General features: G+C 41.1%; 1 protein-coding gene across 2 annotated transcripts in view; it reads right to left on the bottom strand.

Moving 5' to 3' along the window:
• The window catches only part of LRRC6 (leucine rich repeat containing 6), a 72,717-nt gene that overhangs the window by 51,946 nt on the left and 8,699 nt on the right, over window positions 1-12,072 (bottom strand). For both annotated transcript variants that reach the window (XM_032873513.1, XM_032873514.1), the window contains exons 2-3: window positions 11,583-11,750; window positions 7,657-7,734 (exon numbers count right to left, since the gene is read on the bottom strand). In XM_032873513.1, the coding sequence (XP_032729404.1) occupies window positions 7,657-7,734; window positions 11,583-11,750 (246 nt within the window). The remainder of the gene's footprint in view (window positions 1-7,656; window positions 7,735-11,582; window positions 11,751-12,072) is intronic.

Here is a 12,072-nt window from a genome sequence, read left to right as displayed (position 1 = left end):
CGTATCTGCAAGCCCTGGGCTGGGTAACATGCGGATTTGGTCACCATGTGCTGCTAGAGAAGACACGACATCAGAACAAAGGTCCTTCTAGAGAGGATACCAGCACTCTGTTCTGAGGATTTTGCCAGGTGGGTAGGACACATCTCTCCATGAAGGGTGATGGCAGGAGGGGGTCTCCAAAAGGCATAGCATTTCATAAACCCCAGGCATCAGAATTAATATTTATAAAGTCACACTGAAGGGACAGAATGACTCCAAGACCACTAAGAACTGCACTGGAGGTATCAACAACAGTAAAGAGTTAGAGTTTGGTCGTCAGAGGAGTAACCGAAAAAGGATGAGTCACCGATGCAAAGACGGTAGAAGATCTGCCCCATCTGCCTTCATTGTAGAGATGGCTGGATGCCACAGAAATCTGAATCAACTCCCTTCCCTCACATTCCATGGGAACCTGATAGTTAGGAATGCAGACTTTAGTATTAAGCAGATCGGAGTTCAAATTCCATCTTGGTCACATCCTTGCTGTGTGATGTTGGATAAGTTACAAGCCTCAGCCTTTGCCTCTGCAGTTTTACAAACAGCATTGGTACCCAACTCAGGGGTTGCTATAAAGACAATGTAAGATGATTCAGGTGAGGTACTTAGCACAGTACCTGTCACCTAGAGAGCTTCAGCAAACATTAGCTAGGATGAGAAATGACCCAATAAGCACTCTTAGGATTATGCTGGACAATGTGCTTATGGGGGAAGAAGGATGCTTGCTTTCCCATGAGCAAAAGTTTGCAGTTCCTCGCTGTGGATTTAGGAAGAGTTGATCTGGTTTACACAGCAGCCTCTGCGAGCTAGGTTCAGTAGAAGGCTGTCCTCCTGTGGCTGGCTCATGCTTGTCGGATCCACCTGGCAGATTTTGTGTCCATTAATACCTAGAGAGCCATCTCCAGCTGAAAACCCAGCCCTATCTTGCTGTGCACCATTTCTTCAAACATCTACATGCTCCAGCCCTCCCACAGGCTTCCTGATTCTATCTTACTTACTTACTATCAACTTACTTGTTGTTTTGTGGCTGTGTAACTTAGGGCAAACTTTGGTTCCTGATACAGTAAACTCACCAGTATGATTTTGATTCAGATGGGTTCATAGCTCTGCAATCATGTCACCTTGGTCAAGGTTCTTATAGTTAAAGGCTATACAATGGAACCAGCTTCATTAAATGTTAGTGTTCTCTCTTCTTTACCCTTTCTTGATGCTAGCACCTGACTCCGCCTTGTCCAGAATTCCATGTTTTCTTCCTATCCAGTCATATCCCAAACCAGAATCTTCCAAATAAGATCATTCTGCATTAGTGCTTCCAGATGTAGGGCCTCACCCTTGAGTCATCTATCCCTGTGTTCAATCATCCATTCATCCAGGAGTTATTCCCCAGTACCTGTTATGACCAAGTTACTGAGCCAGGACTTCAGGATAAAGTGGCTAAATATGGAGAAAGCTTTTGTCTAATATGGAGAAAGGAGAAAAAAGATGGTCATTCCAGGAAAAAAAAAATTGGGGGCAAAGAAGTGAATCTGCAGAAGCAGGCAGAATCAGAAGTAGGCAATGTCTATTGTTATAAGCCAGCCTATATTGATACGCTCTGGTTCTTTCTCCAACCCCATTCATTGTTCGACCCATTGATTTTGGCTTCCACCCTCAATATTCTACTAGATTTGCTCCTCAAAAAGTGACAAAGGAGATCTTCATGTTGATAAATCTAACAGGCCCCTCTCAATCCATTATGTCACTAGAACAGTCTGTGCTTATGACACGATTGACCATGAATTCTTTTTTTTTTTTCCCAAAGATTTTATTTATTTATTTGACAGGGAGAGAGAGATCACAAGCAGGCAGAGAGGCAGGCAGAGGGAGAGGGGGAAGCAGGCTCCCTGCTGAGCAGAGAGCCTGATTCGAGCCTTGATCCCAGGACCCTGAGATCATGACCTAAGCCGAAGGCAGAGGCTTAACCCGCTGAGCCACTCGGGTGCCCCGACCATGAATTCTTTCTAAAAAACTTTTTAAAAACTTTATTTTATTTTTCTTTTTATCTTTATTTTTAAGTTCTTGTTTTAATTCCAGTTAGTTAACATAGAGTGTTATATTAGTTTCAGGTGTATAATAGGTGATTCAACAATTCCATAAATCACCTGTTGCTCATCATATCAAGTGCACTTCATTTTTTTTTAAGATTTTATTTATTCATCTGAGAGAAAGAGAGAGAGAGACCAGAGAGAGAATAAGCAGGGGGAGAAGCAGAGGGAAAGGGAGAAGCAAACTCCCTATTCAGCCAGGAGCCCAACGTGGGGCTTGATTCCGGGACCTAGAGATCATGACCTGAGCCAAAGGCAAACACCCAACCATCTGAGCCACCCAGGCATCCCATGTCAAGTACATTTCTTAACCAACCATGAATTCTCTTCAAAATGCCTCAGTGGTCTTAGAAACAGTGATACTAATCTTTCCTTGTTCTCTTTTATAATTCAGCTTATTACTCTTGGTCCCTTTTACAGACTTTTCCACTCCATCAATGGTAACATATCCCAGATTTCCATCCTTGACCCAGTATTCTGTCTCATGTTTCTCTTGATGACAATAGTCATGTTCCCAATTTCTGATGAGTCCCGAACAATAACCTCACATCTGATCATTGAACTGAATGTCATACTCCTATTTCCAAACTCCTGTAAGACATCCTATTCAATGTGTCTAAAAATGAACTCTTCATGTTTTCTCTCACTCTCCACTCCTCAAGACAGCTTTCCTGCCTCCTTGATGTCTACATCCTATTAATGTCATCACCGTTTTGATGTCAGATGCCAAAAGTCAAGTCATAACTAACTTGAGTGTTAACCTAAATTGTTCTCTTAGCCCCTTCATTTCATCAGTCACCAATCCTTGCAGATCTCAACCCCCACATTCTTCCCACCTACTTCTTATCCACTGTAATCCTATTACCAACAGGCCAGCTCAGGTTCTTATCCTTTTGTGTAAGCAATATGGCTTATATCCCAGTCATCTCCCCATATTTTGAGAACAGGAAGGAAGGAAGGACAAAAGGAAGAAAATGGTGACACTTAGAAGACTCCAACATGTTCAAAAATTTACATGTTTTTGATTTTGCTGTAACGTTGTAGATGAAGGACCTTCCAAATGTTCATTATATTTTTCAAATGATAAATATTAATTATTCTTCTGCTTGGCCTACCTATAAGAAAGTAAACCACATCTGCCATCCTAACAAACAATTCTTGCTGAACTGGGCAGGCTTGAGAAAGCCTCTTCTTTGGAGTTAGGTACTCCTTCCTTCAACTGAGGACCACAGTCCATCTGTTCTTCGACGATCCACCTCAGTGGCTCATGGTGGTGAGAAGGTCATCAAAATTGACAATGTTGATTTCCCCAGGGGGAACCTCACACTATTAGAAACCCCACCTCTCCTTCCAGGTTAGAATGGGTAAGGAAGAGGGATAGAAAAAGAAGGCAATTTATTATATCCCAGTGAATCCAAAACAGAGGAGAAAGTATGCTAGCTCGTTTTTGCCAGCCAGCAAAACAAAAAAATAAACAAGCAAAAATCCATTTTATCTTTAAAACTATACTGAGAATTACTCAAGTGGGTGAGATGAGCCATCTTCCTCCTCTCACCTTAAACCTTTAAACAGAGTTCATACTTACCAGCAGATAGATATGCAGCATCCTCCCTCCCTACTGTCCATCCCCTCAAACATACCCTCAACCTACCCTGCACCCAGTGCCTCCTTCTTAGAGCTGTAATGTGGTGCTCTCAAGAAGTGCCCAGGTAGAGGCCAGCAGAGGGCTGTGGACTACAGTTCCCAAAGCTCAAAAAGACAATAGTGACGATGCTGCCCTCTCGTGGCAGAAGAGAAAAACACGGGAAAACAACTCTCCCAAGATCCTTTCTTAACCAAAACAAGTCCTGGACATACCAACTGAGAGTGAGAGTTTTAATTATTTCTCTGACATTATAGACTGACATTTTACTATCACAAAACATGCATACACAATAAATTTGTTATTCCACTTGTTCACATGAGACTGCAGAATTGGGCTATAGAGTGGCGGCTAGAGGAGAATGATGACTCCATTTCTAATGCAGAAAAATGCCCATGATGGACAGAATCTTCCCAGTTCCAGCACTGAAGATGGCTTTAGGGCCTTTGATCATGACAGTATTTTAGGTTTTGAGGATGAAAATTCGGAACGTATGATGAATACTTACATCTTGTTGCTGTATAACCTTGAGAGTCACCAAAATACCCATTTCTACACAAGGAGGCAAACAGGCTAAAATCCACCATACCCGAAGTAAAGTCTTCCTAATTTTAGTTATTGGCAGATGGGAGTGGGGTGGGAGAGCAGCTCGCCTGGCTCTGCTTCATGCTCCTGTACTCCAGACTCAAGCCTGCCAGTGGCCATGACCTACCCACGCTCACAGAGCCCCCAGTAGCCTTGCCAGCTGAGTGAGAGGCCGGATGTGGAAACAGAAGCTCACAACCACAGAATGAGCCCGCACCAGACACCTAATCAGCCAAATCCATCATGATTATGAACAGACACCAAATGTTACCAGGCATTTAAAAAAAATAAAATAAAAGCACAAAATAGAAGCCTGCAAAGTAAAACAGGAAACCTTCCAGAATGTAGAATAACAAGACAAAGAGGTTTAAATAAGGAATACAGGGTAAGGGAAATAGAAGATCAATCTAGTACAAGAAAAATCCATTTGAAAGAGTTCTAGGCGATATGAGATTAAAGAGAAGTGATGGGTATGTCTATTACCTTGACTGTAGTGATGGGTTTCACAGTATGTCCATAATATCCAAACTCAACAAACTGTTTACATTAAATACATGCAGGTTTTGTATATCAACTATACCTCAATAAAACTATTTAAGAAAACACCACTATGCACCAAAGAACACCATCAGAATTGACAAGAAAACCCACAGAATGAGAAATTGTATCCACAAATCATATATCTGACCAGATTCTACTATCCCAAATATATAAATAGGCCTTACAACTGAACAATAAAATGATAACCTAATTAGAAAATGGGCAAAGGTTCTGAATAAACATTTCTCCAGATAAAGTATACAGATGGCCAATAAGCACATAAAAAATGCCCAAGCTCATCAGTCATTAGGCACACACAAACCAGAACCACGATGAGACACCACCTCACACCCATCAGGATGGCACCTATAAAAACAAAGATATAAATACAAACATAAAATAACAAGTGTTGGCGAGGGTGTGGAGAAGTTGGAGCACTTAGTAGTTGTTGGTGGGAATGTAAAATGGTGCTACTACTTTGGAAAACAGTTCGGCAGTTCCTTAAAAAGTTAAACAGAGGGTTACCACGTGACCTAGCAATTCCAGTTCCAGGTGTATAGTGAATTAATTGAAAATACACATTTATGCAATGACTTGTACATTAGTGTTCATGGTAACTTTATTCATAACCAAAAAGTGGAAACAACCCAAATGCTCATCAACTAACAAGTGGGCAAACAAAATGTTGTGCATCCACACAATGGAACAAAACCCAGCCACAAAAGGGGGTAGGTACTGATATGTGCCACAGTGTGGATAAACCCTGAGAACATCATGCTACAGACAAAAAGGACCATATATTGTCAATTCCACTTTCATGAAATGTTCAGAATGGGAAAATCTATGGAGACAAGGACTGGATTGGGGCCAACAGATACACATACACAGGGTGTGGTATGGAGTGATGGGATGTTCTGGAACTGAATAGTGATGATGGGTGTACAATCTTGTGAATATACTAAAAGCCACTGACTTGTATATTTTAAGATGGTGAGTTTTATGATATGTGAATTTTGTATCATTTACAAAATAAATTGTTCAAATATTTCAGTTAAGAGACATTTTGGGGAAAAATACAATTTTCCACATTCACCTTATTTTTTATTGAGGTATAATTGACATACATCATTATATTAGTTTCAGGTATACAACATAGTGATTCAATGTTTGTGTAGATCACGGAATGATCACCACCGGAAGTCTAGTTAATATCTGTCACATTACCGAATCACAGAATTTTTTTCTTTATGATAAGAACTTTAAAGACACACTCTCTTAGCATTTTCAAATACGCAACACAGCATTATTAGTTATGGTCACCATGCGGTGCACTACAGCCTCATAACTTGATTATTTTATAGTTTTAAATTTTGTACATTTTGACTTCCTTCATCCATTTTGCCTGCACCCCCTACCGTCACCTCTGGCAACCACCAAATCTTCTCTTCTGTGTATATCTGAGCTTAGTGTTTTGTTTTGTTTTTTAGATTTTGCATATTAGTGAGATCATATGGTATTTGTCTTTGACTTATTTCACTTAGCATAATGTCCTCAAGGTCCATCCATGTTGTTGTAAAAGACAAGATTCCATCCTTTTTTATGGCCGAGTAATATTCCACTGTGTGTGTGTGTGTGTGTGTGTGTGTGTGTGTGTGTGTGTGTCACATTTTCTTTATCCCAAAAATACATTGGTTCCTTCTTTTGTGTGATAAATTTGAGATGCACTAGATAAATTAAATGTAAAAAATATAATAATTAAAACTAGAATATAGAATATGTTTATATTCATAAACTATAAAGAGAAAAGACTGATAAAGTTGAGTATACTAAAATGTAAGACTTCTGAACAGTATTAGCATCATAACTGGAACAAAAGAAAAGTAGTCAACTCAAGACAAAATACTCATACATACATAAAGGATTAATATCTTGAATGTGTTAGAGCACATTTTAAAAAAAAGATAAATCAATAGAAAAATGACCAAAAAATATGAAATACAAATACTCAATAAAAATCAGAAGGATATGGACATTCAATAATAGTGAGATGCAAATTTAAAAAATTATTTAACAATGTCTTCCCATTTAAAAAAAAAAAAGATTGCTTATAAAAAGTATTAGTGAGCTTGAGTACAAATGTGTCACATTGACTACCAGTAAAAAAGTAAATTAATACAACCTTTTCGGTGAAAATTTTGGCATTATTTTTCAAAAGGTGTATATTTAAACCCAGGAATTCCATGTCTAAATGTCTGTCCTATAAAAAAAAAAATACACATGCACACAGATTGAATTGTAAAAGAATCCTCATTGTGGACATGCTTATTATAGCAAAATGCTAGAAACCACCCAAATGTCCGTCTGCAGAAAATTTGGGAGATAAATCAGTGTACCACCATTCTGGTAGAGAGCCCCCACATTTCCTGGATATCAAAGAACAAGGTAATTTCACAGACGAAATCATTTTCAAAACAATACTCATAGTATGATCCCATTGATACAAAGCAAATGAAACAAAACTACCTTCTACCCTTGGGAAGGAAGCTGGGTTAGGAGGGGTGAAGTGGACTTCCATTTTCAAATTTATGTACCTTGTTATTGTTTGAATTTTTATCACAAATATTTTTATCACAAATATTTAAGTCTTTTGTTAATAAACAAAAGACTTAAATATTAATTTGAAAAGTGTGCCTATTAAGTGATGCTGTTTAAATTTAGTTGTAAGTCTCAATTTTAATTCATAATAAAATATCAGAAGAAAATTCTTACCTTCTAAATTTTCAATTTTTTCGATGTTGTTTAAAGCTAAATTCAAATATTCAAGTTTCTTGAGTTTGCCAACATTTTCTAAAATATACAAAAATGTAATTAATTAACCTTCAAGATAAAAGCTATTTTTACATAATCTGCTGTGAAAATGATATCAGGAATCTAAGCATTAGTATGGTTATCAAAACCAGGTTGCTTTTCATGTCTACACCAGGACATTAGACATTGTTGGTTGCCAAATGCAGCATCATTTCTTCCTCCATCCTTCCTAACAGAACACACTTCTGCTCTTGTCTCTAGCCAGTTCTAACTCCGGGGAGTTTGACTTAACCAAGCTGGGCCAGTGCAATAGCAGGTCCCTTGCGAAGGACAGCTCAGGAACCTAGGCTTCAGCCAGCCAGCCCACAACCATTTCCTGGTAGCTAAGTAATGGAGAACACATGCACATCAGTGCTCCCAGTCAAATGAGAGGCATTGCCTGGGGACTGCCTTTTCCTTTCTCCTGCTGGATGTGAAAAAGGAAGAAAGTTATATCCTGATTGCTACCAGAGTCATCCTGCAGACATGAGGAAACCGGCTGTAGGATGGAGCTCATACTGGGACTGGTGGAGCAGAAAGAAGGAATTACCCAACATCTAAAAACGCTAATAATACCATAGCTAATATTGTCGAGGCCTTATTATATGCCATGTACTTTTCTAGGCATTTTGCATATATGACATCATTTCATCCTTATAATATCCCTAAGAGGTAAAAATTTCTGTTGGCTCCCTTTTACAAATAAGAATACCAAGGTGCAGAGACTTAACCCACTTGTTCAAGATTAAATGGTAAAGCCAGGAAATTTGACTCCAGAGCTTGGCACTAAATCATTACACTACACCCTAAAAGAACAGTTCTTTCTAAGAGGACATGAATGTGGGGAACCCTGCTAGGGAATGTGCATGGAAAGGACCCCTCACTTAAATAATACTCCTTCTGCCCATTTTTCATTGATATGAGAAAGATCAAACAGGATGGCTATGGTCATCATCACCCTTACCATCGTTACATTTCATTTAAAATTTATAAAATATCATGTATTTGTTCACATAGACCTAAGAATAACACTTCACCTCTGAGCCTCAGTTGACTCATTTTCTAAACTGAGGATTTTAGAATAAATTATTAACATCTCTCTCAGCAATTAGATGATTTTAAGTAATCTGATGTTTCTAGAAGGTTCTCCAGGCGACACCTGAGCATTCAATCATCAACAGATATGTGGAGCTCTATGTGCCCAGGATTATGAGTGTGCAGTCTGTGCCCTGAACAAAAATATCTACATTTTTATGTTATTATTGTTAAAATTGCCAGCCTACAATAAAAGACCTGTTCCTTCCCCACATTTGTTATATGTATAAACCTCTAAATGTGAAAAGAGTCTTTTGGTAGGAAAAAAAAAAAATTGTTTGGGAAGGATTTCTTAAATTATCCCTCAAGAATAATGAGCCAAATTGGTCAGGGAAAAAAAAAAAATGGCTCTACAGATAAAAATGTACAGCGCCTGTTGGACGCAGGAAGGGAGTCTGCCAAACCATGGTTCTAGCCCAAACCACCCCGGAAGCAGTTCTCACCAATTGCTATCACCAGACCCACAGACTTGAGGTGGACCAAAGTCATCCCCCAGTGTAAGTGGCTCTGCTCTTACCTTTAGGCCTTGGGCTCCCTGGGAAGCCGTTACAAATGCAGATTTGGGGAACCCGCCCCCACAGGTTCAATCAGTGGGTCCGGGATGGGGCTGGAGCCCCACTTTAACAAGACCCTGGAAGGTCCTCAGCTCAGACTTGGTGCAACAGTAACCTAGCACGGCCCTGCCTCCCACCACCACCTGCCAGCCCATCTGCATCTCCCAGCGAGGAAGAGTTTTAGGAGAGCCAACTACTCTGCAAACTTCTACCTCAATGGCACCAGAGCAAGTGTGAATCCTAGAGAAACACTTTTGCTTGCTAAATGAGCGCCTGCATGCCTATGGGTGGAGCGGCATTGAAAAATCCCATTATTAGGATTTAAAAGAGTGTTTAATTTAAGAATACTTTGGAAGCAAAAATTTAAGCTTTCTCGCAGCTCTGAAAAGGCCTGAAATACTATGCTACTAATTAGTAATTGTGACGGACCCAGCTGTGGAGATTAAAATTTCGGGAACTCTTTTAGATCTGTACAATTAGGACGGCTCGTTAATGCCCCCTTGCATAAAAGCTGGTGGTTTTCTGTAACAGCCTTTTTAATTGAACAATATGCCAGAGTTTCTAATTTCTGGTAAAGTGAAAGATGCCGAAAATAATTATCTGAAGAAATATAAAGAATTGTAATAAATCTTCAAAAAATAATAATGCAAATTCTAGGCTTTTTGCAACCCAAGGACCAATTTTTAATTATCCGCCAAACCAGGGGCAACCACCTCCACAGGGTGTCTCACCCTCAGGGATGAGATCTCAGGGGTACCAGGGATCTCCTATCCCTCAGAGTCTCTCAGGGCTACTAAGGCTGTGGGCAGGGAGTTCTTTCTTGTGGGGCCATCCTTGCACTACAGGAGAGTTAGCAATGTCTCTGAACAGTATAAGTGGTCACACACCACCCCCCCCGACACACTTGTCACAACCAAAACAGTCTCTAGAGGTTGCCAAGCGCCCTGTTGAGAACCACTGCACATCTCACGGGCAAGTTCAGACACAACCTAAAAGCTGACCTCTGGCTCCACTGCCTTGGCCCACAGGGGTTGACGTTCATCTGCTTCCTAGACCCTAAGCCCATCCCTTTTCCCCCAGCTCCCGCCCCTACCTCCATGTGTCTAGCCTGGATAAATGACAGGTTTAACAGCAATGGTAGCAGCTATCGTCTGAGGGACGGTTTCTCGTATGCACCGCAAGGCTAAGTGACCTCACCTAATTTCACACAATCTTCAGCGGCTGAGGGAGGCATCAGGCCCATCAGGACCTGTACCTCCTCTTGCTACTAAACTACAGGTTGCTCTTCTGAGTGTGGGAAATGCTCCTGTTTCTGGTGGCAGGACAGCCTCGGAGTGACTCCATGGGCCTCCCTTCTCTCCACCACTTAATTCTTTGTTCCCCATGGAATTGTGGGGCGGCCCCACCTGGCTGACGGATGAACTGGGAGAAGGAACTAGGCATGGCCAGCCACACCCCTACCCCCTCCCCGGCTTCTGGGGTCTCCCTGCCTGCAGAGAGTACACACTCTCGTCCCCTACGACCATACTGCCCTACGCAGGGCCCACACACTGCCCAACCTGCATGCGGCCAGGTGGACAGAAGAAACTTGAGGGCAGTTTTAGGAAGCCCTTTTGGCTGAAGGCTAAGCCACTTTCTCCAAAAGTTTTTGTCAGTTTAATGCTGATGTTTTGATCCGTCTACTTGTCATTTCATTCAAACTGGAGCCGTGAGCAGGGGTATAGGTGTGGAATCCCTTTGATAACTCATACACAGCACAAAGCCTTGCACATCCACGTTCGCCGTAACCACGGCAGAACCAGCCACCCCAGGGAACCTCTAAATGTGGTCTAACTTGAACACAACGCTTCTGTTCCATGGACCAATACAAAACTAGGACAAATGCCTGGGCTCTATTCCACTTTCAGACTTTGACAAAACCAGGCTATAAATGAGCAGGTCAACAATCATGCTCCCAACCTTAAGGGCCCCTTGCGTCTCCTCAATGGCATCCCTAGCGACCCTTGGGTAAGGGGACTGAGCAGCGTGGGAGCCCCAGGAGAGGGTCCACGCACAGCTTCCAGGAGCCACCGTGTCTATTTCCCCTATATGGCTCTTTTTCACCCAGGTTGTCTTCTTCTAAGAATCATACTGCCCTCCCCAAAGTTCTCCCATTCAAAATGTCCAAGAAACTGTGAGCACAAAATCCTGAAGACTTACCAATTTTTCCAATGAGGTTATTTTGAAGATAGAGGATTTTTAAATCCCGGCACCATTTGTCAATGTGTTCTAGCCTTTCTATTTCTTGCTGATGCAAGGAGAGTTCCTCCAGGGAAAAAATTACACAGTCATTGTGTTCGGCATTCCGTCTAATAAGATCTTCTGTGACTGAAAGAAAATTTGTTACATATTACATCTCCATCCCTGTGCACATCATGAGGTTATTACATTACCAGTCAGATGTCAGTCCTCCAGAACCCAGGGATTTTCAAAGGAGAGAACAAAGAGGTGCTGCCTCCTGCTGGGGACACCTTGGTAAGTCAGAGAGCTTTTGTCTTTTTTTGTTTGTTTGTTTGTTTGTTTGTTTGCACAGGGTCTACCTACATTTAGCTGTCTGGACCAGGACAGAGTGGGAGGGTAATGACCATGAGAATGTTGATATGGAACCCCATGGTGGTATCACATTGAACTGGATGAGACCCACTAAGTA

Source organism: Lontra canadensis, unplaced genomic scaffold, assembly GCF_010015895.1.
Source record: "Lontra canadensis isolate GAN:19392208 unplaced genomic scaffold, GSC_riverotter_1.0 scaffold49, whole genome shotgun sequence".
NCBI classification, from domain to species: Eukaryota; Metazoa; Chordata; class Mammalia; order Carnivora; family Mustelidae; genus Lontra; species Lontra canadensis.
The sequence above is the reverse complement of the archived record's forward strand: the minus strand, read 5'-3'. Positions and strand labels throughout refer to the sequence as shown.